The sequence below is a fragment of the Hipposideros armiger genome, unplaced genomic scaffold, assembly GCF_001890085.2.
Source record: "Hipposideros armiger isolate ML-2016 unplaced genomic scaffold, ASM189008v1 scaffold_72, whole genome shotgun sequence".
NCBI lineage: Eukaryota > Metazoa > Chordata > Mammalia > Chiroptera > Hipposideridae > Hipposideros > Hipposideros armiger.
In genome coordinates this window covers 15938-42903 of record NW_017731422.1, presented here as the reverse complement: position 1 = coordinate 42903, position 26966 = coordinate 15938, and the positions used below count along the sequence as shown (strand labels likewise).

At 40.6% G+C, this 26966-nt stretch overlaps 1 protein-coding gene across 3 annotated transcripts in view; it reads right to left on the bottom strand.

Annotated features, from left to right (window-relative positions):
* The window catches only part of RCAN2 (regulator of calcineurin 2), a 279300-nt gene extending 256012 nt beyond the window's left edge, over window positions 1-23288 (bottom strand). The window contains exon 1 of one of the 3 annotated variants that reach the window (XM_019642760.1): window positions 22653-23288. Coding sequence is in view for 2 of the 3 variants with exons in the window: in XM_019642757.1 (XP_019498302.1) it covers window positions 22169-22511 (343 nt within the window). In the remaining variant the exon portion in view is untranslated. Of the gene's footprint in view, window positions 1-22168; window positions 22601-22652 lie in introns of those variants that run through there. The other 2 variants (XM_019642757.1, XM_019642759.1) reach the window with 2 other exon arrangements.
* Between the last annotated feature and the right edge of the window lie 3678 nt (window positions 23289-26966).

Genomic DNA, 26966 nt, shown 5'->3' with positions numbered 1-26966 from the left:
AAGAACTAAATTAAATGAAGGCAAGCAACCTACCAGAGACAGAATTCACAACAATGGCTATAAGGATACTCAAGGAACTCAGTGAGAACTTCAACTGGGATAGAGATAGCAAAAAAAAAAAAAAAAAAAAGAAAAGAAAAGAAAAAAGAAAGAAAAAAGAAATAGAAACCATAAAAAAGATAAAAAAGAACCAGTAAGAAGTGAAGAATAACTGAAATGAAGAATGCACCAGAAGGAATTAGTGCATTCTTCATTCACCAGCAGATTAGATGAAGCACAGAATCGAATCAGCAATTTGGAAGACAAAGTAGCAGAAAACACCAATCAGAACAGCATAAAAAAAAATCCAAAAAAATGAGGATGGTATAAGAGACCTTTGGGACAACATCAAGCTTAACAACATTCACATCATAGGGATACCAGAAGGAGAAGAGAGAAAGAAGTGATTGAGAACCTATTTGAAAAAATAATGATGAACACTTTCTTAACCTGACAAAGGAAATAGACTTACAAGCCCAGGAAGTTCAGAGAGTCCCGAACAGAATGAAACCAAACAGGCCCACACCAAGACACATTATAATTAAAATGGCCAAGGTTAAAGATAAAGAGAGGATTCTAAAAACAGCAAGAAAAAGGCAACTAGTAACTTATAAGGGAGCCCCCATAAGATTGTCAGCTGATTTCTCAACAGAAACTTTGCAGGCCAGAAGTGATTGGTAGGAAATATTCAATGTGATGAAAAGCAAGGAATTAAAACCAAGATTACTCTACCTGGCAAAGCTATCACTTAGAACCGAAGGACAGATAAACAGCTTCCCAAACAAGAAAAAGCTAAAGGAGTTCATCACCACCAAATCAGTATTACAAGGAATGTTAGAGGGACTTCTTTAAGATGGGGGGGAAAAAAGCAAAATTATGAATAAAATGGAAATAGCTACTTATCAACAATTACTTTCAAAGTAAATAGATTAAGTGTTCCAATCAAAAGACGTAAGAGAGCTGAATGGATAAGAAAACAAAACCCTTACATATGCAGCCTACAAGAGAATCACTTCAGATTGAAAGACACGTACAGACAGGAAGTAAAGGGATGGAAAAAGATCATGAAAGTGGAAACAAACAAACCAAAAAGCTGGAGTAGCAATACTTATACCAGGCAAAATAGGCTTTAAAGCAAAGGCTATAACAAGAGACAATGAAGGACCCCATAATCCCATTTCTAGGTATTTATTCAAGGAAACCCAAAACACTACTCCAAGGGGACTTGTGTATCCATATGTTCACTGCAGCATTTTTTACAATGGCCAGGATATGGAGGCAGCCTGGGTGTCTGTTTTACAAAGAAGTCATGGGGGTGTAGGGTATAGCATAAGGAATATAGTCAATAATATTGTAATAACTATGTATGGTGCTGGATGGGTACTAGATTTGTTAGGGTGACAGATGGGAGGGAGTTAAGAGGCAGGGTGAAAAAAACGAAGAGATTAATTAGTACAAATGGTAGTTACAAAATAGTCATAGGGATGTAAAGTACAGCACAGGGAATATAGTCAATAATATGGTAATAACTACTTATAGTGCCAGGTGGGTACTAGACTAGTCATGGGGACCACTTCTTAAATTATATAAATGTGTAACCACTATGCTGTCTGTATACTTGAAATGAATATAAAATAAAACTGAATGTCCACTGTAACTGAAAAATTTAAAACGGGAAAAGTGAAGGACAATAAGAGTTCCAAATATCCAGGCATAAAATAAGTCATGGGGATGTAATATCCAGCATGGGGAATACAGTCAATAATATTGTAATAGCATAGTACGGTGTCAGATGGTTGCTGGACTTATCACAATGATTAGTTATTTAGGTCTATAAATGTTGAACAATTATGGTGTACCCCTGACTCATAATATTTTATGCTAGCTAAATGTATAATAGAAATCTTAAAAAAAGAAAAAAGGAAGAAAGAAAAAGCAGAAAAAAAGAAAAGAAAAGCAAGATGGGGTGGGGATGGTTAAGGAGGAGAATCCAGTAAAACATCTCTTCACAGCAGCAAAGGGAGTGGGTTTCAAGAAAGGAAGATGGACCAATGGCATCGGGGTAAGCTGAAGACTAAGACACCATGGTGGTTTCCAGAGTGGGGGTTCCATGACCTTCAAAAGAACAGTTACAAAAAGGAGGAGCAAAAAATAAATTGAACAAGATAAAGGAGTAAGTAGCTGGGAAAGAAACGCAGGCAGCAGCAGGTTGAGCATTTTCTTTCAAGAAATGATATGCGAAAGCCCCGCCACAGCCTTAGGCTTATTTTTCTCTAGGTGAACATAGCTGTCTTATTGTTTTATTATATGTGCTGCTGAAGCAAACACCGTCTTACCATTTTAATACTCATTTTTTTTTTCGTTTGTAAAGCAGGGAGTTCTTTTAAGCACCGTTAGGGATATCCAAGGATTTGTTTTGTTCAGGTGTTTTGTGATATTATTCAATTTCTGACAAATGCTAGATTAAAATGACTTTCCTGTTTTTCCACATAATGATCTCACAGAAGCTTTGGAAATGTTTCTGCTTGGTCCAGGTAAATATCTGAAAAACCCTTTATTTCATGGAAATTGATGTTAAAGCACTTTTCAAAAATTCCTCAGAAAACCCTGACAAGCATCTGTGTCATTTGGAGTGGTGTAACCTCAAAACCTGCCTGAGACTACATGGGGCTGCTCCTGACTTTAGCAATGTCCCTGCTTGTACCTGGCATCATTAACTTCCAAGCAGTTCATTTCTAAATATTTCGTTTACTTCTGCTTCAGCCCCTGTTCCAACAGAGCGAGGCCCCATTTGGCCATAGAATGAACACAGCTGGGGCCCATATTCCATCCCTAGCACCTAGCACAGGTCTTAGAGGGAGGTCCGTCACTACCTGTTAATACCTGGTCACCTGGAAATCAGGTTGGAAATGAAGTCATTACGCAGATCACTGAGGACTCTTTCTCAGGACTCCATGACTATTCGTTAAGGAGGGAAGAAACCCTGTAATAGCTGCATGTTACCTTCCACTACTTCTACGGCAGTCAAGAGTAAGTATGGACAGGATGTCAGAGAAGCATCTCTGCCATTTTCAAAAATTATTCATTTGAGCATGTTCTGATAGTTTAAAAGTCATGGTCTGCCCAGGCTGACTAATTCCTTGACAGTAAAGATCAGTGGCTTATTTTTAACATCAGGCAGGCAGTGAATTGTTAAGTCCATTGGGGTTGGGTGGGGGTGTTTTTGTTTTATTTGTTTGAAAGGCTATGAAAGACTGGGTGCTCCACCCCTTACTTCTCTATCGTCAGTCCCATTGAAGGGAAGTTAAGGTTGATTTTCAAGGCTTCACTTTTCTTCAAACAGGCAAAACAACTGTAATTCAGATTCTTCAGTAATTTCAACATCGAATTTATTTTCCTATCATCATTTCTCTCTCTCCACTCCAGGTGGTGTCTGTATTTACATGGAAACAGAGTAATTGAAGTGCTATACTCTCCAGCATCTGGTGATGACTTTTGCTTCTGCTCCTGTGCAGAGCAGAGTGTCTACTTGATTCTATGAGCTAATACTGAAAGTCAGGAGTTATTATTATTCACTCAACAAACAAATAATGAAGGTCTACCACATGCTTGATGCACAAAACAGCAAAATGAATGACCAAGATCTTGGCCGACATAGCTTTCACAGTCCAATGGGGATATCATGAATCACCAAAAAGGGACTTCTTTCTCTTTTGTCTTTTCAATGTTCATCTAACAGTATTCTGATAAACTGCTTTTTAAAATTTGCAGCTGAGGAGGAAGTATGAAAATGGGCGAAGTGACACCATTAAAGAATGGGGAGTAGATAATGGGAAAGCACTGGTGGGTGATGCTGAAGATAATTCCTTTCAACTATTGTCACCAAACTTATTATACTCTCTGGCCCTCTACACAGCCTTAGGAGATCACAGGGCAGTTATTATAATTCCCATTTTACAGAGTAGAAAACTGAGGCTCGGAGAAGTTAAATGACAAGGTCACATAGCAAGAATAGCAGAATCAGGACTAGAACAATGATCCCTTGAATCTTGATCCATGATTCCTTCCATTTCACCAGGCCAAAATAATAATAATAATAATAATAATAATAATAAAAGAAGAAGAAGAATTTGTGTACATTGGCATACATGAAGTAAAAATAAATGACCCATAAAATTTATGAAACATTATTTTGATGTTTAGGTAGACAACAACCCAGTGAATATTAGTAATAACATGATTAGAATGTTATCAAGAGCTCTAATCAATCCAAAAACTTCAATAATACTTCATGAGCGCGCCTCATGTGCAAGGTGCTCAAGCATGGTGGATACAATGGTAAATCACAAAACATGGTACCAGCCTTTACATACTGTAAGACTCCCGGAGGTGGAAGGTCCTTTTGTTTTGTGCTTCTTATCTTGCCCAGGTTATACTCTAGATCGGCGGTTCTCATCCTTCTTAATGCCGCGTCCCCTTAATATGGTTCCTCATGTTGTGATGACCCCCAACCATAAAATTATTTTTGTTGCTACTCTATAACTGTAATGTTGCTACTGTTATGAATCGTAATGTAAATATTTTTTTTGTTTTCCGATGGTCTTAGGCGACCCTTGTGAAAGGGTCGTTCAACCCCCAAAGGGGTCGCAACCCACAGGTTGAGAACCGCTGCTCTAGATACTTATGTGTTGATTGAGTGATCATTGCAGGCCCTTGTGAAAGGGAAGACATGAAAATATTTAAAGAGGAAAAAGGGAAAAGTAAGCCTTGGCTACAGTTATGTGCTCAGTAGCATCTGTGCTTTCATAGGACCCTCCCCTTCCCCGTCTCGGACTCTGGAGCTTAATGATGTAAGCACTGTATGGATTCATAATAGATTATGTACTAGACATAAAAAGTCAAACACGGGAAAGCAGAGGCAAAAAGTCTGAGCACTAGTTGATCCTTTTTAGGATCAAATTATTGGTGAGTTCTTTAAGGCTCAATTCGTAAACATGATAAAATTGAGTCCATAGCATTTTTGTGTAATACGTAGAAAAACTAGCATCAAACAGGGTTAAAACCGCAGATGCTGGAGTCCTATGCCTGGCTTCAAATCCCAGCTGTGCTATTTATCAGCTGTGTGACCTTGGGCAAGTTATTTAAACTATTTGTGCCTCCGTTTCCTTATCTGTCAAAAGTAGAAGAAACTATTGCGATGATCAAATGTCATGTTATGATCAAATGTCTTAACACCTAGCACATAACAAGAGTTAGGTGTTACCTAATAATACAAATATTACCTACTGAAAAAAGATTTGCCAGATAACACACTCAGAACCACAAGGAAGAATAAAAATAAGGTAAAGTCAATGATTCCTTTTCTCCTAATGGTCAGTTGAAGACCTGGCTGGGATTCCTTAGGATGGAAGTACGCTTGCAGAAGGCAGTACAATTAAAAATAACCTTGGAGAAAGGAATGGCCACAACTCCTACCATAAAATAGCTAACTCTAAACAGACAGAAATGGTTTATGAGCTTTTAGTTCAAGCTCTTCCTAATGATGTTCAGAAAAGCTATTGAATACCTGTATCATTAAAGATGACTAAAGAATTTTCATTGCCCCTGCTGACGAATGGCCCTGCATTCAAAGATGGACATTAAAAAATAATAATAACAACCAGTGGTCATTCTCATTAATGAAAAACGCAAGTTCTAAGGATGCTATAATGATCTGTTGCAAAGACTAGAATATACAAAGAATGAAAGAGCTGGCAGGAATTTGGCTGATCATTTTGCCCAACCCCTGAATGATGTAAACTAGGAAACTGGGGCCAAAGTGGCTAAGGGAAGACACAGCCTCTTGTGGGGAAATTACAGCCAACCCGGGACAAAAGCCCAGCTTCTCTGATTCCGCCCTCTGCACCCTGCAGTGTTCTCTCCGCACCATGCTGGTTGTCAGGGAATAATAATCATAACAGCAATAACAATAACAATAAACACTGGGCATTCTGGTGTATTATACACTTTTCTACACATTTTATTAAAGTAGGGAAACGTTATTAAAATTTTAAATAGGAGGACAGTGAATTGTACGCAGAAAAAAAATGCCCTCTCTTTGAAAGGCTACCCAAGGATACCCAAGGTTGGCAATACTCTTATGCCAGCCTTTACTTCCGGGCTTCCTAGACCTCAGCCCATAAGCTATATTTCCTGCCCACACGCTATAAAATTATCCCTTTGCCTCTTTGCATCAGAACTCACTGTTCTGTCTTCCAGTGCTCCAAATCTTACTAGGAATTCATCAGGAGCAACACTAAAGAGCTAAGGATAAACACATCGTCATATGTCACCTCCTCTCTGAGTTTCTGAACTTAGCAGAGCTTTCCTTTTCTTGATATAAAACAGTAACTAAAGCAGTCATTTTACACAAGCTCGGAGACCTTTCAGCCAGAAGCCTTTTAAGTCCCAATACACTGTCATTATCTTCTCTGCTTAGGTGGAGCTGGTACTACTTCCTAGCCTGCATTGACAAATCTTTATGATGGTGATGGGAAAATAATTATGAACCATGGATGATGAGTATACACAACTGTCAATGATCAGAATTAGGACAAAAAGTGACAAAGCATCCAAAGGTACTTGGATTGACAGAGCCAGTCAGAGGAGAACCACAGCAACACAGAGTTTCGCCCAAGGTCAGACCTTAACCTTCCCAGATGCCATTGACAGGTTGAAAGGAAATGTCAATGCCTTATCTTAAGAAAGACTTAGGCAGGCCTGGTGGGTGGAGGAGCACTTTTTGAAAGGAAGGTTCTCATTATGTAGTGCAGAGGAGTTCAATTTGCTCATATTTGAAAAACGTACAGGCCACATTTTTAGCCAAAAACAAAAAAAAATGACACTGCCATTCTTCCCAATTTTGACTTGAATGTTTTTTATGGTAATGACACTTATATATGCACAAACAAAAACCTAATTTCTTATAGTTTCTAAAACCATCAAACTCCAACTAAACATTCTAACCAAATGCAAATGAAATTTAAAAACCAACCCAATTCACATTAACAGCACTGACTTAATGTTCAGAGGATGATGTTTTGCTAAAAGGAACACCCCCACTTTCGTTATGACTCTGATACTGAAAACTCCAACACAGGTGTTCTGGAGTTCAGAATGTTCCTACCACCTACCTTGCACTGGGTGGGACCCTCTTCCCACACTTCTTCATTCACAGCAAAATTAAACATTACTGGATCAGTACCCCATACCATCACATGGCTCTCACATAAGGCAAATTACATAATAGGGCCACCAGTTCATTCCCATAAATCCACAACAACTTAAAGTCATATAGGCACCAACTTGATTGGAAATAAAAAACACAAATTCAGCACCAAAATCGTACAGCGGTATTATTCATTATAAGGTGATCCTCTGCATAATCCATAATGTGTTAGTATTATTTTAGATTATCACTAAAGTGGAAAACCCACAAAATCTAAACATTACCATATAGAAGTCCTATGCCCCTCCTCAACTTCCCTGAGCCTCAGTCCCCTCACCTAAATGAAATGGGGATAAAAATAGAATCTACCACACAGGGTTGTTGAGAGGACTATGTATGATCACATGGGGAAAATGCTTAGCCCAATGCCTTGTATTTAATCGGTGCTCAATACGTAGCCACAGTTATTCCTGATCAGTGGCTTTACATCCAAGCTCTGCCAAAGGGGGAAGGGTGTGCTTTCTTACCAAAACCGAAGCATTTTGAAATAATTTGGGTTTGAGACGGAAGCCTTTAATAGGTCTGTCTGAGGGAAGTTCGGACATTGTTACCCATCATATTTGTGTTTCGTGATATAACCTTAGAGATGCGGCACTAGATCATCTTCTGAGAAGAGGCCTTTTGACACACGTGAAAACTTTCACAAAGTGAAAGTAGACAAACATCTTGAGGAGTTATCGTTACAGTTAGCAGTTGTGTGAGGAGAACGAAGGCTTTTAAAGACATTTGAAGGTATTGAAATCTTCAATCTTGTGCCTCTCAATTATTTAGAATGGCTAGAGTAATCAGTTCATTTTACCACTGGCTGAGTACCCACCATATGCAAGCCACTGTGGCGTGTAGCAGGGGCCACACGGATGAATGAGTACGCATGGTCTTCATCCTCGGGCACTTACTGTCCAGAGAAGGTATAGGTAAAGAAGTAAGAAGCTTAAAGTGTGCTGGACTCTAATTTCACTAAACACAGGGACTATGTTCTTCCGTTTTCTTATACCCTAGTGGTTATCACAACACCTGGGGCATAGTAGGGGTAAATGAATGAAGGAGTAATAAAGGTCAGACTATGTATGTGCCATAAATACAGGTTAAAAAAAAAAAGAGTGATGGCTGTTTTGAGGGCTCAGGGGTTGAGGAAATCTTGAAAAAATGGAACTTGAAGGAAGCCTAGAATTTCAATAAGCAGAGATAGGAGGATGTCCAATTACATTTTTATACAATTGCAATGTGCTTTAAATTCTCATTAATAAAACAGTTCTCATGCTGATTATTATTATATCTAGCATTTCTATAACATTCTATATCTGTAAATTGCATGCAACTGTTTATTAGTTTGTTATCTATTATAAGGGCTTTTGGTTTACTTATAAACAACTTGGTAGTTCATTATTTATTATGATAGGAAACTGAAGAAATAATATCTGGTCTCTAGCAGCCATGTCTCAATTATTGCTATTGGTCTCCTGGAGTTTTCTAATAAGTAGCCATAAAGAAGTCAATTCACAATTAGAAAAAGAAAGGTGTATATTTGGCAGCATTTACACAGACATGATTGACAATAGATATGAGTGACAGAAGCTCTACAATATAAGAAAAATAACCTCATCAAGGTATTAGCATATTGTCTTAAAAATAAACCATTACCAATCCTAGGATGAGGAAAAGAGGTACAGAAATGGTTTTTAAATCCATGATTAGGAAAAGGCTGCATAGAAATATCTAAATAATAGAAACTCAAAAACAAAGAAACATAATTTTACTGATACTTTTAGAAAATCACTAAAAGTACTTGCCTGATCAAAAAAGGAATAATTAGGGCCGGCCGAGTGGCGCGATGGCTAAGAACTGGCTTGGGATGCCAGAGGGCCCTGGTTCGGATCCCACATATGAGGGCCAGTGACACTGCCCTCCACAGCTAAGATGCTGAACAGCAGCTCAACCTGGAGCTGGGCTGCCGTGAGTCGCTGGCAACGGTGTAGGCTGCAGCCCCTGTGGCAGTGGATTGCCATGGGCTACTGTATGTAGCCAGCAGCCAGCGTGAGCGGCCAGCAGCCGCAGTGAGCGGCTATCCAGAAGCCGGCAACTGATCTGCCTCGCCCGGGAAGAGCGCAATGATGGTGCCAACTTTGGGCCAGTGAAGCAATGTCCTCCACAACTAGACTGAAGAACAAAACAACAGCAACTTGCCTGTTCCCCTTCCCCCAATTCCCCAGTGCTGTTCCCATCCCCCCAATTCCCCAATAAAAATCTTTAAAAAAAGGCATAATTAAAACTGAATACAAATAAAACTATTATCTCAGCGATGATCTCACACCAATCTAGGTAATGAACTATTTCTACTACATGTTCTTAAACCTAGATGACCTTAAATGATTACCAGTCATTTCTTAAATTGTTTTTAATAATCATAAAGTTTTTTTAATTTTAGAAAAATTATCCTTTAGGTCAGGGTTTATAGTCTACCATCTGAACATCACTCCTTCTTCTGCAGGAGGAACAATATCTATAACTTTATCTATTTGCTTGTCCATTCTTTTGGAAGAAAGAAGTATTATTTTAGCTTTTCAAAGCCTTCTAACCACTGAGATGAGGGTGTCTGAGAAGATGAATGGGGACAGATTCTAAAGGGAAAGTCCTCAAACAGAGTCAGGGAGGAGCTGCCAAGATCAGGAACCACTCTTCTGGAAATGGAATAATTCAGAGAGCTAATGGTCACAGGGGGGTGGAACAGAAAAGGTGCCATCATGATCAACTGGGAAATCAACCCACTATGTCAGACTCCCAGGTACACTGAAACAGTCCCCAAACACCAGCCAGGTAAAAGGTCTTATCTTTATTATTCTTTTGACTTTCTTTCCTATAAGATATGCCCTTGAAATTTATACTGTAATAAAAATACCTAGGATTGGTTTTCATGATGATCCATTAAGGTACTTCTTGTTTTGTTCAGATGAAATAACCTTCTCATAGTATCACACCTTGGCTTGAATTGTAAGACAATAGCCAGGTATGGTTGTGAGGACATTTGAATGGCTGAGCTAAGAGGAAGAGGTTAAATTAAAGGTGAGAAGAAACACTGAAAGCATGGTATTACGTTGGAGCCTTCTCACCCAAGACAAAAAGCCTTTGTGATAAGTATAGTTTTACTTAAATGTGACATTTTAAAAGCAATTTTAAAGACTAAAACTAGAAGCCTCATGAGGAGCTAGTCCATTTGGAGATTTCCACATTTGGAGACCTTGAAGGCCATTTTATGAATAATTCAGGGTCATTCGCTACAGCACTTGCCCTTGTGACCTCCTGGGAACTATCCAGGTTAATTTTTTTTTAAAGTATTGATGGAGCAGAGCACTGCACATGCATGTGGGTTTTCTCACATGCCCCATGGCCTGTCCCATGTCCCATTAACGATTTCACTAGCACATAACTGAGGCTATCAAAAGCCATTCTAAGTTTCTTAACGTCCTCGGTTTCCAGTTAATGGCTTGAACAGTTTTCACAGAGCCTAAAGGAAGTGATCACGTGCCTGAAACCAAAAGTTATTTGGATTTTGGGGGGTCAAGGGCAGCAGTTCACGTTTATCATTTATCTCACCTCCACTTGGAGACATCCTTTCCAAATCAGCCTGCACAGGTGTGGGGGCTGTGAAAACCTTCCTGACCTTCTGGAATGATACCAGACCTCCCTGTGTGGTTGCAAACCAGAATGAGATGGGGACACCCTCTCCCCATCCATGTTATATCAGGAGGCTGAAACTAAACCAAGGCCCAGGTGGTAAGCCAAGAACCCCCACAGGATCACCATGAGCTGTGGCACTTAGACACAAGGTCACAGGTACACCTGGAAAATCTGACCAAGCAAATATTTCAATTCAGAGTTTCACCTAAATGTCACCTTGTCAAATTCTGAAGTTTAATGCAAACAACAGTTGTATGTGGAACAGAAATTACCACAAGACAGAATAAGAAAATAAAGGATACAAAATAAATACATTTCTGACATGTCAGTTGCTGAATATCTTCCCTGACCAAAATTTAACCTTTTTATAATAAATGGTTGTCTGCACTTCCTAAAATATCAAATGAGTATCATTAATGCCCACAGCAGGAAGAAATTAACATATTCATGAATTAGTACTTTGCTTTCACTTGTCTTGTCAAGACTGAGATTTTGCTCCTGAGCAAATACAATTGTGTTTGAACTACCGTTCACTGATCTGAATTTACCATCCTCTATATCAAGATTTATGATGATACCTGTAATCAAATAATTTCTTTCTGGACTAATTATTAAACCTCAAAATAGAGGTATAAATTGGACTTTGATTTCTCCTGGCCAGACTCCATTACCAGAGTTAACAGCTGGAGAAGTCAAAATAAAAAATAAATTATATTAATTTAGCCTGTCTCTCAGATAATTTTATGGGTGGAAATAATTCAAATTGGCTGTTTACCTCAATAAGTTGGTCAATATAAAATCAGCTTAGTTGATGGTAGCTGATAGTGAATGCATTTGACTTTTTTTGAAAGACTCATTTAATTAGTCCTCAAATTAAAATTCTAGAATAATGACCATTTAAGTGATTTTTAAGGAGGTGCCAATTGATAATCCTAGTTTTTTTATTCAAGATGGTTTACTCTGCATTGCATCTCTTTTTGTAGAAGGTAAAAAAAGGCATACCTGTCAGAGGCATGCCCGAATGGCCTGTCAACAGTGGGCGAGGAGCCAGTCAGAACCAACTGAAGCAACAACAGAACTAACGCAAATAAGCACACATAGCCGCTGTTAATATTTCTCTGGATTTTAACAGCAAACTGAACCAGTTCTCACATAAGCAGAGGTGGCTTCGTTCTACTTAGTGTAAGTCAGCTTGAGTAGCTGCAATCATAGCTGTCACCCCACACAGCCCATGGTATCCAGGGCCTCTGATAACAGAACTGCCATCAGAAAAGCTAATCCACTGAAGTCAACTCGCCTACAAACACTGATTCGTACATGTGAAATCTACCCAATCTCCACCCACCCATCCTCCTTTCCCACACACAGAGCTCAGCCTGCTTGAAGCAATTGTTAAGCAGAAACATTTCCACAGTGGGGTTGTCTCTGGAAAGCACCGATACCAGCCACCCCTTATCTTCACCAACCAGAGTACTTAGCAGCAGGGTGCAGGTAAGACTTGCATTCTCATTCAGTGCTTGGAGGAATGTTCATTAGTACAGTCTCCTGGAAAAACAATTAAAAATGTCAAAATGTAGAGAAAGCCTTAACAAGATCCACCTATTGAGCCAATAATTCCACTACTGTAAAATTATCCCAAGAAAATGACCTAAAATACAGAAAAAACATTATGATCAAAGATGTTCATCAAAATATTATTTATGATATTTTGGACAATTTGGAACCATCTAAATGTCCAACAAAAGGGGAGAAGGTAAATGAATTTGGTAAAAATCATACATGGGAATGCTATGCGGCTAACTGAAAACCATGTTCATAAAGATCGTTGGCTTTACATGAAAAGTTATTTAAACTGGTGAAATACACAGTATGCAAAATTCTATACACAGTATGATCCTAATTCTATAAAAATATGCATATTAAAAAAGACAAAGGAAACACACCGAAATGGTAACAGTAATTATCATTTGCTCATGGTAATACGTATGATTTGAATTTTCTCTTTTTATACAATTCTGTGTTTCCTAAAGATTTTATATAAAAAGAAGCCATTCAGAAAACCAGGGCAGAGGGTTCCTAGTCTTCCTTCTGAGTGGAAAGACCTCAGCAGAGCCTGGGGAATATGGCCAGCCTCCCTGAGCAGATTCCATGTCCTACCTGTCACTCACACTTGACATAAACCCTGAGGATGACCTCTTGCATACGCCACAATGCCTTTGCCACCTTCCCCAACCTTGGCTCTGACTTTCAGCCTTCTCTGTTTATACTGAAACACCTCTCTGGCGGTTACCTCTTCTCTGGAAACCATGCTCTCCTCCCCTCTTCACCAGCGGGACCCAGTTCCACGGCCTGGTCAGCCTCTTCCTGGCTCAGCCTAGCATAGTCTTGGTACTGACAACAAATAAGCTATCCTTGAAAGAAACTGGTATCATAAAACAAACTACCAAAGAACAGGGCAAGGAAATACCGTTTGCGTAATGTCTTCTATAGAAGCCTTTTATATACAGTGGAGCTCCCTCTCCTCACCAACCTGGTGCTATGCCAGGCCCAGCTATAACTGATCCCTTGGGAGGTCCCTTCTGTGACAAGCATCCTCAATATCTGTGCAGAGCATTGCACTTTGTGAACATGAGTGCACGCTCACAGACCCACAGCAGCTCACCCTCAACAACTGTAAGGTGGAGAGAACAAGTAGCTTCCCAAGTGTACAGAAAAGAAAACGGCAACTCAGAGACCCAACACTGAGTGGTTTATTCCCCCTGGCCCTCGGGACACGCTCATCTGTAAATAGTATTCATAATACCCACACGGTGGAGTTGTTGTAAGGGTTAAATGAGATAACAGAAGCCGAGGACAGTGTCTGAAACAGGGGCAGCACTCAACAAATGCCAGTTCTGGTGGCTGTTAGGTCAAAGGGGAGCTCAAGGTTACATAGCTGGGAAGTGGCAGTGCCTGGATGGGAATCTGGGCCTTTTCATGCCAAGTCCATGCTTTTTCTACTTTATTCCCAACACTGTAAGAAGAGTGTTAAGGCATGGCGGACGTCCTCAAAGAACTTAGAATATTTTGTAGCAGGTATATCTCAATCACATGAAACAAACAAAAAAAGCCATATTCCCACAAAGAACGAAGACAACAGTAATAAAAACTAGACTACAGCTCTCAAACTATACAATTCATTTGTCCAACAGTTACTGTTACAATACCTCCCAAAGCTTATGGCCCCACGTTTCATCCCTGTCTCAGAGTGAGCTGAGTAGGGGAAAATCAGACAAGAAAATAAATCCCTTTCCATCCTGACTATAGGATATATTTTCTGTGGGCATTCTGAAATGCAGGAAGTTTGAGCTATTTTTGGAAACTTATCTCTAAATTCTAGAAAGTACCATTCTCAATCGCACACTTTTTTTTTGGGGGGGGGGACATAAAGACAGCTTCAGTGGAGTTTAAGACTGCTTCCAAGTTTTAAAAAAATCCTCAACTTGATGAATTACTTTAACCTAAAACATGACACATTGCAGTGGGTAACCCAAGAGAAAAGACACAAGGACAGGAACTATCTTAGAGGCAAAGAAAGTTCGTCATGAAGAGAGAAGCAGAGCATGCACAGAGACATACACGGAGTAGGAAGTCATTCTGTTTCCTGTATATTCGATGCCATCATAATGAAACCCAGCAACCCTAGGCACTACTATTTCTACACAGCAACACTGGCCTCTTTATCAGTTGACAAAAAGAGTTTAAAACTCTGGGGGCTGACTGGTCAGCTGAGTTGGTTAGAGTGTGGTGCTGATAACACCAAGGTAGCCAGTTCGATCCCTGTAGGGCCACTATGAGCTGCACCCTCCTTAAAAGAGTCAACTATGCCATTGTGGCATGAAAGCAACGTGTAACCAATGACCATGGCTGTTCCCCCAATAAAATTAAAAAAAAAAAGTTTAAAACTTTGTGTTGTGCACTGTTGAAGCTTCTTTCTATCTAAGAGGATAATTTATTAATGAATACTTGAAATTCACATTTTAAAAGGTATTTAACGTGCTGTGTGTTTTCATAGCCCCATTGTATACTGCTTCCTAAGGTGGACCGATAAATGATGCTCACAAACAGGTAGCCCTCAGCAAAACTATGAAGTAGGGGACAAGTTTTTCTTCAGAAACACTCCACCTCCCTTTTCTGCATGTCTGTTACCTTCGGGGCCGGGGGTGAGGACCCCCATTAACTGAGCACCTTTAATGAGGCAGACTTCTGTGCTGTGCTTCCTTTAGGGTAACTCTTTCATTCCTAACAACAAACTTACAACACGTGTATTAATCACCCCCAATTATTCAGAGATGAGGAAGCTTAAGTCTCAGAATTTGTGACACGTCTTAAACAAAAAAACTGACCAGTGACTATGGAGATCCCCTCACTTTCGTGTCCATCTGGTTTCCAGTGTCTGAACTGGGCTCCCCCAACATCAGGCCCCCTCAGCAGCAGCTGCACTCGTTTACATCAAGCTGCAAAGGACAGGCCACCATTCGAGTTAATCCTCTTAGAAGTACTCCGATTCTAAAATGACTAGACAGGCATGAGTTTAAACCAAATCAGTGGTAAAAATTGAGACCAGATGGGAGAACTTCAGAATGCTGAGAGTCTTTAGAGCTCATCTCAATAACCTCTTCTCTGATTCACACACAGATTTAAAATAATGGGCAGCCTGAGAGGGGATGTGACTTTGCAGAGGTCACATAACAAACCAGGTGCCCAGATCAGAGTCCGGACTCCTGACTCGGTCCTGTTATCTCTTACAGCACCAGTCACAATATTCAAACACAGGGTCAAAAACACATAAACACATTCTGGGCCAAATAAAAATTATTTCAATGTTATTAATACACATGAGCGAAGCAGGGTGCTGGACTGACTGCCTGAGCTTGAACCCTGGACGCACCTCTTCCTAATTGTGTGGCCTAGATAAGGTACCCTCTCTTTGCCTTGGGTTTCTTATCAATTATATGAGAATAACATTAGTGTCTGCCTCAAAGGTTATCGTCAGGATCAAATGTAATAATCTATGTAGAACTCTAACTTCTTTGCACTCAGTATATACTGAATAAATGTGTTAGATATTACTATTATAATTAAAATTAGTTTTACTATTATTACTACTACTAGTTAAGATAATTGACAGTTAATATTTTCACTTTGGGGTAAGGAGGTTGAAAAAAAGTCCCGCTATCCGATTCTCTACCACTTTTCCAAAGGCAGCCTGGACAGTCTCAGGAATGAAGGTAAGCTGAGTAGCAAGCAAGCACCAGGAATGAAGAAATTGCCTTTGAAAAATAACGTTTTCTCCTGAGCAATTGCATTTGATAGCCAAAGTCAAAATTCCCCATCTTTCTCAAACTGCTGTTTCTTATTTACTTCCTCCCCTGCCCTAGTTTTCTAGAGATATGATTAACATATAACGTATTAGTTTTAGGTGTACAACATAAAGATTTGGTATACGTATATGTTGCAAAATGATTACCACAGTAAGTTAACATCAATTACCTCCCAGTCACAATTTTTTCCTCCTCATGAGAACTTTTAAGATCTACTCTCTTAGCAACTTCCAATAATTGTTATTGTTAACTATAGTCACCATGCTGTACATTAAATTCCCAGAATTTATAACTAAAAGTTCGTACCTTTTGACCACCTTCATCCATTTTCTCCACCCCCCCACCTCCCAACCCTGGCAACCACCAATCTGTTCTCTGTATCTGTGTATTCTTCCTTTTTTTTTTCTAGATTCCACATATAAGTGAGATCACACAGTGTTTGTCTTTCTCTGACCTATGCTAAGTGTAGTATAATGCCCTCAAGATCCATCCATATTGTCACAAATGGCAAGATTTCCTTTTTTATGGCTGAATATTATTCCAGTGTGTGTGTGTGTGTGTGTGTGTGTGTGTGTGTGTGTGTGTGTGTGTGTGTTTATCTCATCTTCTTTATCCCTTTATCCACTTATGGATACTTAGGTTGTTTACATATCTTGGCTACTGTAAATAATACTGCAATGAACACAGGAGTACAGATATCTCTTGAAGATCATGATATTGTTTCCTTCAGATAAATACACAGAAGTGGGATCATATGGTCATTCTACATTTTTTAATTGTTGAGGAATCTTCATACAGTTTTCCATCATGGCTACATTCCCACCAACAGCGCACAAGAATTTTCTTTTCTCCACATCCTCACCAACACTTGGTATCTCCTGTTTTTGGTTTTGTTTTGTTTTGATAATAGCCTAATAGGTGTAAGGTGCTATAGCTTATTGTGGTTTTGATTTTGCATTTCCCTGATGATTAGTGTTGTTGAATACCTTCTCTTTTTTTCTTTTATTTATTTTTTTTTTGGTTACAGTTGACATTCAATATTATTTTATATTAGTTTCAGGTGTGTGGCATAATGGTTAGACATTTATATAAATTATGCAGTGTTTCCCCCAAATTAGTCTGGTAACCACCTAGCACTATACATAGTTGTTTCAATATTATTGATTATATTCTCTAGTCTGTATTTTACATCCCTGTGACTATTTTGTAACTACCAATTTGTACTTCTTAATCCCTTCACCTTTTTCACCTTGCTTCCAACTCCTCCCCCTGGCAGCCATCAGTTTGTTCTCTGTAATTATGAGTCTGTTTCTGTTTTGTTTGTTCATTTATTTTGCGCTTTAGATCCCACATGTAAGTGAGATCATATGGAATCTGTCTTTCTCAGTCTGATTTATTTCACTTAGCACAGTACCCTCCAGGTCCATCCACGTTGTTGGAAACACTAAGATTTCATACTTTCTTATGGCCGAATAATATTCCATTGTATATACATACCACAACTTCTTTATCCAGTCTTCTATTTACGGACATTTAGGTAGTTTCCATATCCTGGATATTGTAAATAGAAGCACCTTTTCATGTACCTGTTGGCCATTTGTACATCTTCTTTGGAAAAATATCTATTCAGTTCCTCTGCCCATTTTTAAAAGCAGATTGTTTGTTGTTTGCTATTGAGTTGTAAGAGTTCTTTACATACTTTGGATATTAACCTTTTATCAGATATATGGTTTTCACATATTTTCTCCCACTCCATGGGTTGCCTTTGCATTTTATTGATGGTTTCCTGCCCTGTGTAGAAGCTTTTCAACTTGATGTGTAGTCCCATTTGTTTATTTTGGTTTTGTTGGCTTTGCTTTGCTGATAAATCAAAAAACAAACAAAAGAAATCATTGCCAAGACTAATGCCGAGGAGATTGCCTTCTATGTTTTCTTCTAGGAGTTTTATGGTTTCAAGTCTTATGTTTAAGTCTTTAATCCACTTTAAGTTGATTTCTGTGTACGGTGTAAGATAGTGGCTCAGCTTCATTTTTTTGCACATGGCTGTCCAGTTTTCCCAGCATCATTTGTTGAAGAGGCCAGCCTTTTCCCACTGTATATTCTTGGCTCCTGTGTCATAAATTAATTGACCACAGATGCATGCGTTTATTTCTGGGCTCTTGCTTCTGTCCCATTGATCTTTGTATCTGTTTTCAATGCCAATGCCATACTATTTTTATGACTATAGCTTCATAATATAGTTTGAAATCAGGAAGTGTGATGCTTCCGGCTTTGTTGTTCTTTCTTAGGATTTTTTTTTTTGGCTGTTCAGGATCTTTTGTGGTTCCAAACAAATTTTAGGATTGTTTGTTCTATTTCTGTGAAAAATGCTATTGGAATTTTGATAGGGATTGGATTGAAGCTGTTGGTTGCTTTGGGTAGTATAAACATTTTAAATATTAATTCTTCCAATCCATGAGCATGGAATATCTTTCCATTTATTTGTGTATTCATCAATTTCTTTCATCAATGACTTACAGTTTTCAGTGTACAAGTCTTTAACTTCTTGTTTAAATTTATTCCTAGGTATTTTTTTAATGCAATTGTAAATGAGATTGTTTTCTTTCTTTTTTTAAAAAAGCAACGATTTTATTGGGGAATTGGGGGAGGGGAACAGTGTTGGGGAATCAGGGAAGAGAAACAGACAAGTCGCTGTCCTTTTGCTCTTCAGTCTAGTTGTGGAGAACGTCGCTTCACTGGCCCATGTTGGTACTATCACTGCGCTCCTCCCAGGCGAGGCAGTCGCCCGCCAGCCATTGGACGGTCGCCCATGGTGGCTCACGGCAGCTCACGAAAGCACATGCCAGCTGCCAGCCAGCCCCACTGCAACCCACGCCACCACTGCTGCCACCGCCAGCAACCCACGGAAGCCCAGATCCAGGCCGAGCCACTGCTCACCATCTTAGCTGTACAGGGTAACAGCACCACTGGCCCTAATGTGGGATCTGAACCGGGGCCCTGCTGCTCAGAGCGGGGGTCCCAAGCCAACTCTCAATCAATGCGCCACTCTGCCGGCCCATGAGATTATTTTCTTAATTCCTCTTTCTGATAGTTCATCGTTAGTGTATAGAAATACCACTGATTTTTGTATATTGATTTGTATCCTGCAACTTGATTGAATTCATTTACTAGTTCTAACAGTTTTTTTCTGTGCAATCTTTAGGGTTTTCTGTTTGTACTATCATGTCATCAGCAAATAGAGAGAGTTTTCCTTCTTCCTTTCACATTTGAATGTCTTTTAATGTTTTTCTTGCCTAAATGCTCTAGCTAGGATTTCCAGTACTATGTTGTATAAAAGTGGCAAGAGTGGACATCCTTGCCTTGCTCCTGATCCTAGAGGAAACGCTTTCAGTTGAAACTCCCCATGTTTCTCAAACCTACTCTTTCTTATTTACTTCCTAACTCAGTTAAAAGCCTAACCATATTTAGACATCTAGTCTTATCCTTCCACACCAGCACCCACTTGATGACCTAGTGCCACTGATTCTCCCTCTTAAATGGCTCTCTCTAGATCTCTCTTCTCTTTCCCTAGTCTACTGGGTTGTCGGAAAAGTCATGATGCATTTTTGCGACGAAAAACATAGAAAAAATACGTCATGACTTTTTCGACAACCCAATACTTGGTTCAGGCACAATTTTCTTTTTTTCCTGGACCACTCCAGTGGTCTAAAATCCAAGCTCATTGTTCTTTGTAACCCCACCCACCCACCACTTTCAAAGTCACTTTTGCAAAACACAAATTAAACCAAATCATTTCTCCCATAAAGGCTGCATGGTTTCTCTTCCTCAACAGGGTATAATCACAACCCAGGTGAACCGAAACCTCCCTCCCCCGCCAAACTCTCCTGCCAACCCCTCACTTCAGAACACCTAGCTATTCCTTGAACATGACCTTTCCTTCAATGTGGAATGCCTAGTCCCTTCTGTGGAAAACTCCCAGTGCCTACTGGGATCTAGTCCAAAAGAAGTTCTCTGCAGGCCCTTCCAGATTCTCTCCACTCCCCTTTCCCTGAGCTCCCACTGAATTTGTTCATAGTACATAGTACATAGTAGATGCTTAACAAATAACTGTTGAATAAACTGAGTGGGCAGGACAGGAAATAAGTCCACAGCAACTATCAGCGTTGGTCTCAACAAAGCTAGTTTCTGCAACATATACAAGCAGCTGCAAACGACTATTCGAGTGGTTTTTTTAAAAGACAGTGATGTGTACTTGCAAATGACAATGCTCTCAAGTTCCCACTTATGCTTAGCAAATGTTCATCCCTGGTGAGAAAGCCACACTCGCCCCGGTTTAGTTGGGTTCTGCAGGACAGGCACACACAGGACACTTGGAAAGCTCTTGGAATCCTGTAGCTTCCGTTGAGGGCACTTTTCCCCTCACACAAGTCCATGGACTGGCCTCTGGTAAGTAGGTGCTTAACAAATGCAGATTTGATTTGCAGCGGATTTGAAAGCAAAGTGCAGCTCACATTGTAGACTCATTCAACTCCATGACTGATCATGCTTAAGATAATAGCTCTAAGGCTAAAGAAAATCAACGTGTAAACTGAAAAGCAGCCAACTGTTCATTCCCCTGCCTTGCGCTCCAGTCAGTGCTGACCTGTTTCTTGGTCCCTTCCAGCTTCTAGGTTTTTCCACCTTCACCGTGTCCCCAGAATGGAGGGGGGCAGGTGAGCAAGTGTTGCCCTGTGCCTGTGATGCATTGGTCCTGTTTTGAAGTTGACGTAATATGTGTGAAAGTTGGGTTGCATTATTTAAAATGTCCTACTTTTCCTAAAGCCTCTGCTCTGTGTGATAGAGGCTTTAATCGGGGATTTAAGTGGGGTTCCAGCTGAAGGAAGGGGGACGTGTGGGCTGGAACGCTCCAGCATCCTTTCATCCCCAGTTGTAGGACTGTATGTTAAAGAGAGCCCAGAAACTTTTGTTACTAAAACGATACTTTTAAAAAAGCCTTGGCTTTTGAAGTATCCATTGAATACTTCTATCCCAATGTAGGAAATAGGAGGAAATAGGAAAGACTCAAAGCATACACTCTGCTATACAGTGCATTTTGGGATAAGAAAAAAGACTGCAATGCCTTGAGAATAAATCATTAACTAAAAGTCAAACCGAGACACCCTGGAAACCAGTGAGACCAGGAGGCAGCAGAGGGATCAGGTGGCTGAGATTTGCCTGTTCCCTCCGGTGACTTCTAGAGCAAAGCATCATCCCACAGGCAGGGCGCACTCAGAACACTGTGCTCCCTTCTATTTCACTTTTCAAACTTGAAGTTATTTTTAGATGACCCAAGCCCGCTAATCCCAGGCAGGACAATTCCCGCTGCGCCTGAAAGCACCTTCCTCTTCCCCAGCACTTTCCTTTAAGCACTGGGAAAGGCGTCTCTCGGTTTTCTCCTTTGCTCTCTGTATCCAGTCCACCTCCACTAACCACCACTCCAAACCTGAGTCCTGGGGACCACAGGCGTCTTTCTTTATCTTCTACTTATGCACCTGCTGCTGCTACTAAGGCGGCGAAACCTGGAGCCACTAGGAATGGGAAAGGGGCTCCTTGGAGACCAGCGCTTTCTATAAGGAAGACCTCTGTCCCCAGAGCTGCCTCAGGGACTGACGACTTGGACCAGGAGACCACTCCCCAACCCCGCCGCTGCCCGTTGCCCACTCCGTTACCCGGCCGCGCTTGCCCGCCCTCGGCCACGGTCCCTGGACACTGCCGGGTCGCCGCACACAGCTTTGGCAGGACAGGGGTGCAGAAGCGAGCGGGCCGACGCGGTTACATAACCGACCTGCTGGGCGTACGCGATGCGCCGAAGGAGGCTCTGAGGCGGTGTGGCTCCGGCGGTCGGCTGGGGCCGGCGATCGCAGGCGCGGCGCTGTCGGCTCACCTGCCCGCGGGTGCGAGCGCACGTGGGGGCGGGCGCAGTGCCCGCCGGCTCCGGTGTGGGGCGTGCGCTGTGCGCCCCGCCTCCGTGCCTCCGGGTCTTTCGGTCCGTGGGTGTCTGCCTCCTGTCTGCTGCTCCCCACAACCTCCGCCGCCGTCAACCGGGACAAAGCGGCTCCGGGGAGGGGCCGAGCCCGCGGCTCTCGCCAGAGCCAGCGGAGATGGGCGCGCCCCCAGCTCCGACTCATCGAGCCAACCTCCAATCAGACCCCAGGAAACCGAAAGCCCCTGTCTGGCCTCCTCTCATCTCCTCCTCCCTGACCCGGCGCCCTTCCCGGTCCCCCACGCGCTCCATTTCCCGGGCTCCCACTCTGCCCTCAGCTTCTTACCCCCTCCTTTCCACTTGGGGTGCCCAGGAAAGAGTGCAGACCCTCTGGGGATCCAGCTCAGGAGTCTGTCCGCAAGAGTTCCGGCCTCAGCAGGGAGATGCTCCTCGGGGTCACAGCCGGGGTCGGGGGCCTCCTTGGGGGCCGGAGTGGGGAGGGGGCCGATTCAGAAGCGTAGGATGACCGGACAGCGACAGCCAAGAAGAAATTGGCCGAGAAGCAAAGTGGATAGGGAGTTACTGGACGAGAGATACTGCTTATGGGCCGACTGAGCCCCCGACTCCCACTAACTGAGGAATTGTCAGGAACCCCCTAGAAGGTCTTCTTGGGCGTTCGCGCCGGGTAGGCACTGGCGCCCTCTGGCTGGAGCCCTGAGTCTGCCCCGCCCACTCCGCTGAAGGTGCCCCGCCGGGTTTCACAGTTTTTGCCAGGATTCACAGCCAGCTGACCTGGGAACAGAAGGGCTTCAAGGACTCCTATTGTGTGAGCCTGTGAAACAAGGAATGGGATGCTGGTATCATACCGTGGACGGCTGCATGTGAAACAGAATTGGGGATATATCTGTTGCTCAACCAACTTAACCCCAGCAGAAGTCACTGCTTTACAAAATAAAGCAATTCAGAGCGGAGGAAGCCTGTGGCTTAGGGAGGCACCTTTAAAGGAGGCCTGAAAATATTAAAAAATGTGAAAGATCATAATTGGGAAAGTGGGGGAAATTGAAGAAACGCGGGGGGGGGGTGCAGACAAACCTGAGTGAGGAAGTAAATAACAAATTTGTCGGGTTTATTTTCTGTCATCTTTGTAATTGCGACACAAATAGGCCTTATTCTTTTTTTTCTTTTTATGGCTTTATGTTTCCTAAAACAATATTAAAATTGGATCGAAGCAACCTGTAAGTTTCACAATTCTTCTTCTTCACTCACCCAGGCACTACATTGTTTTTTCCCAAGGTTGACACAGAAATGCATCTTTTAAAAAAACAAACAGAACAAAAAAGTAGACCTTGCCTCTTCTCCCTGATTAGTCTGCGCTAACAAGTAAAGAGATTCAGAGTTGAAAAGGCACTTAGACTCTTACTCTCCCAAACTTCTTCTGAACGCATAAATCCATAAGTAGTCGCTGATTTAGATGAATTACAGTAGTCCCTCCTTATTCACAGTTTCGCTTTCCACCATTTCAGTTACCTGTGGTTAGTGACAGTCTGAAAATATTACATAGAAAATTCCAGAAGTAAACAGTTCATAAGTTTTAGATTGTGCGCCATTCTGAGTAGCTTGATGAAATCTCTTGCGGGCAGGCTTTATCCTGCCCAGGATGTGAATCTGCCCTTTGTCCAGTATCCACGCTGTATGTGCCACCTGTTGGTTAGTCGTTTAGTAACCATCTTAGTCATCAGATCAACTGTTGTGGTGTCGCAGTACTTGTGTTCATGTGACCTTTATTTTACTTACTAATGTCTCCAAAGTGCAAGAGTAGTGATGCTGGCAATTCAGATATGCCAAAGAGAAGCTGTAAAGTGCTTTATGCAAGTGAAAAGGAAAGAAAAAACATCTTATGTTGAGGCTGATAAGATCAACTGTAAGAACAAATCTTCTACACGTGAAATTGTCTAATTTAGAAATTAAACTCTACCATAGATATGTACGTATAGGGAAAAAAGGTAGTGTATATAGGGTTTGGTACTATCCATGGTTTCAGGCTTCCACTGGGGGCGTCTTGGAATGTATCCCCTGCAGATAAGGGGGTACTATTGTACTTTTTTGATAGGTTTTGTTTGAAAGGGCATCCTTATATTGAGCCCAAATTTGCCTTCCTAGGATTTTCACTCATTGGTTCTGGTTTACTTTTTGAAGCCATGGAGACAGAGTCCAATTCCTTTTCCAATTGACTGTCTTTCAAATATATGAAGAGAGCCATCATGTCTCACTCACTCCAAGCCCCGCTTTCTGAGTAAAGTATCCTCAGTCCTTTACACAAAATCTCCCTTACTGTAGCTCCTAGAATCTTCAGCTACCTGAAGACTTTCATCTTAATAGGATCTATTTGGTAGCTATGTTTATAAATAAAATTTTCTGGATATAGAAGTAAGCTATTTATTGCAGAAATTTTGAAAAGTTAGAAAAACAAGACAATGCGAGGGTTAAATGAAATAATACCTGTAAAGCACTAAGCTTATGCCTGGCCCACAATAACAGTCAATATATGTTAGCTGTTACAGGAAAATGAACATGGTCATTTCCCTACGACTCGGATACCAGTATTCTTATTTTTTTATAGACTTTATTTTTTTAGAGTTTAAGATTCACTGCAACTTTGAATGGAAGGAACAGAGATTTCCCATATGTCCCCTGCCCCCACATATGTTTAGCCTCCCCCATTGTCAACATCCTCACCAGAACGCTACATTTGTTACAATCGAATTTACACTGACACATCATTATCAACCAAAGTCCATATTTTATAATAGGGTTCACTTTTGCTGTGTGCATGCTTTGAGTTTTGACAAGTGCATACTAACATATCCACCATTACAGTCTCATACAGGATAGTTTCACTGCCCTAAAAATCCTTTGTTTCTTCTGTTCGTTCTTGCTTCTCCACTGACCCTGATAACCACTGGTATTTTAGCTCTCTCCATAGTTTTGCCTTTTCTAGAATGTCATATAGTAGAAATCATACAGTAGGTAGTCTTGTCAGATTGGCTTCTTCCACTTAGTAACATGCATTTAAGGTTCATGTATTTTAATGATTTGATAGCTCATTTCTTTTTAGTGCTGAATAATAAATATTCCATAGTCTGGATATACCACAATTTATTTATCCATTCACCTACTGAAGGACATCTTGGTTGCCTCCAAGTTTTGGCAATGATAAATAAAACCACTATAAACACCTTTATGCAGCGTTTTGTTTTTTATGGGGGTTTATCTTTTGGACATATTTTTCAACTCATTTGGGTAAATACTAAGGAGCATGCTTGCTGGATCATGTTGTAAGAATGTTTTGTAAGAAACCACCAAACTGTCTTCCAAAGTGCCTATATCAGTTTGCATCCCCACCAGCAGTGAATGAGAGTTCCTGTTGCTATACTTACTCCCCAGCATTTGTGTTGCCCGTGTTTGGGAATTTCACCATTCTAATAGGTGAGTAGTGGAATCTCATTGTTGTTTTAATTTACAGTTCCCTAATGACATATGATGAATGTTGAACATTTTTTCATATGCTTGTTTGCCATCTACATATCTTCTTTGGTGAGGTGTCTTTTCAGACTTATTGTTCTTATTGTTTTAAGGTTCTTTTAGATTTTGAATAACAGTTCTTTATCAGACATGTCTTTTGCAAATAATTTGTCCAACTTGTGGCTTAACTTCTTATTCTCTTGACAATGTCTTTCACGAAGCAGAAGTTTTTAATGTTATGAAGTCCAGCTTATCGATTATTTATTTCATGGACCATACCATTGGTGTTTTAATCTAAAAAGTCACAATCAGACTCAATATCATCTAGATTTTCTCCTTTATTATCTCTTAAGCGTTTTATAGTTTTGCATTTTACATTTAGGTCTATATCCATTTTGAGTTAATTTTTGTGAAGTGTGTAAGGTCTGTGTCTAATTTTTTTTTTTTGCATCTGGATGTCTAGTTGTTCAGCACAATTTGTTGAAAAGACATCTTCTTTGTATTGCCTTTGTTCCTTTGTCAAAGATCAGTTGACTCTATTTATGTGAGTTTATTTCTGGGCTCTCTATTCTGTTTCATTGATCTATTATCTTTTTTTTTTTTTTACCAACACCACATTGTCTTGATCACTGTAGCTGTATAGTAAGTCTTAAAGTCAGATAGTGTCAGTCTCCTGATTCTGTTCTTGTTCTGCAGCATCGTGTTGACTCTTCTGGATCTTTTGCCTCTCCCTATAAACTTTAGAATCAGTTTGTACATATCCACAAAGTAACTTGCTGGGATTTTGGTTGGGATTGCGTTGAATCTATACATCAAGGTGGCAAGAATTGTCATCTTGACCATATTCAGCCTTCTTATTCATGAACATGGACTACTTCTCTATTTATCTAGTTTTTCCTTGATTTCTTTTATCAGAGTTTTGTAGTTTTCCTTATATAGATTACATATATATTTTGTTAGATTTATGCCTAAGCATATCATTTTGGGTGGCTTTGCACAATTTTAATTGAGTTGTTTGTCTTTGTGTGTGTGTGTGTGTGGTGTGTGTGTGTGGGGGGGGTGTATATAGAGTTGCAAGAGTCCATCATATATTTTCAATATATGTTATCAGATATATGATTTGCAAATATTTTCTCCC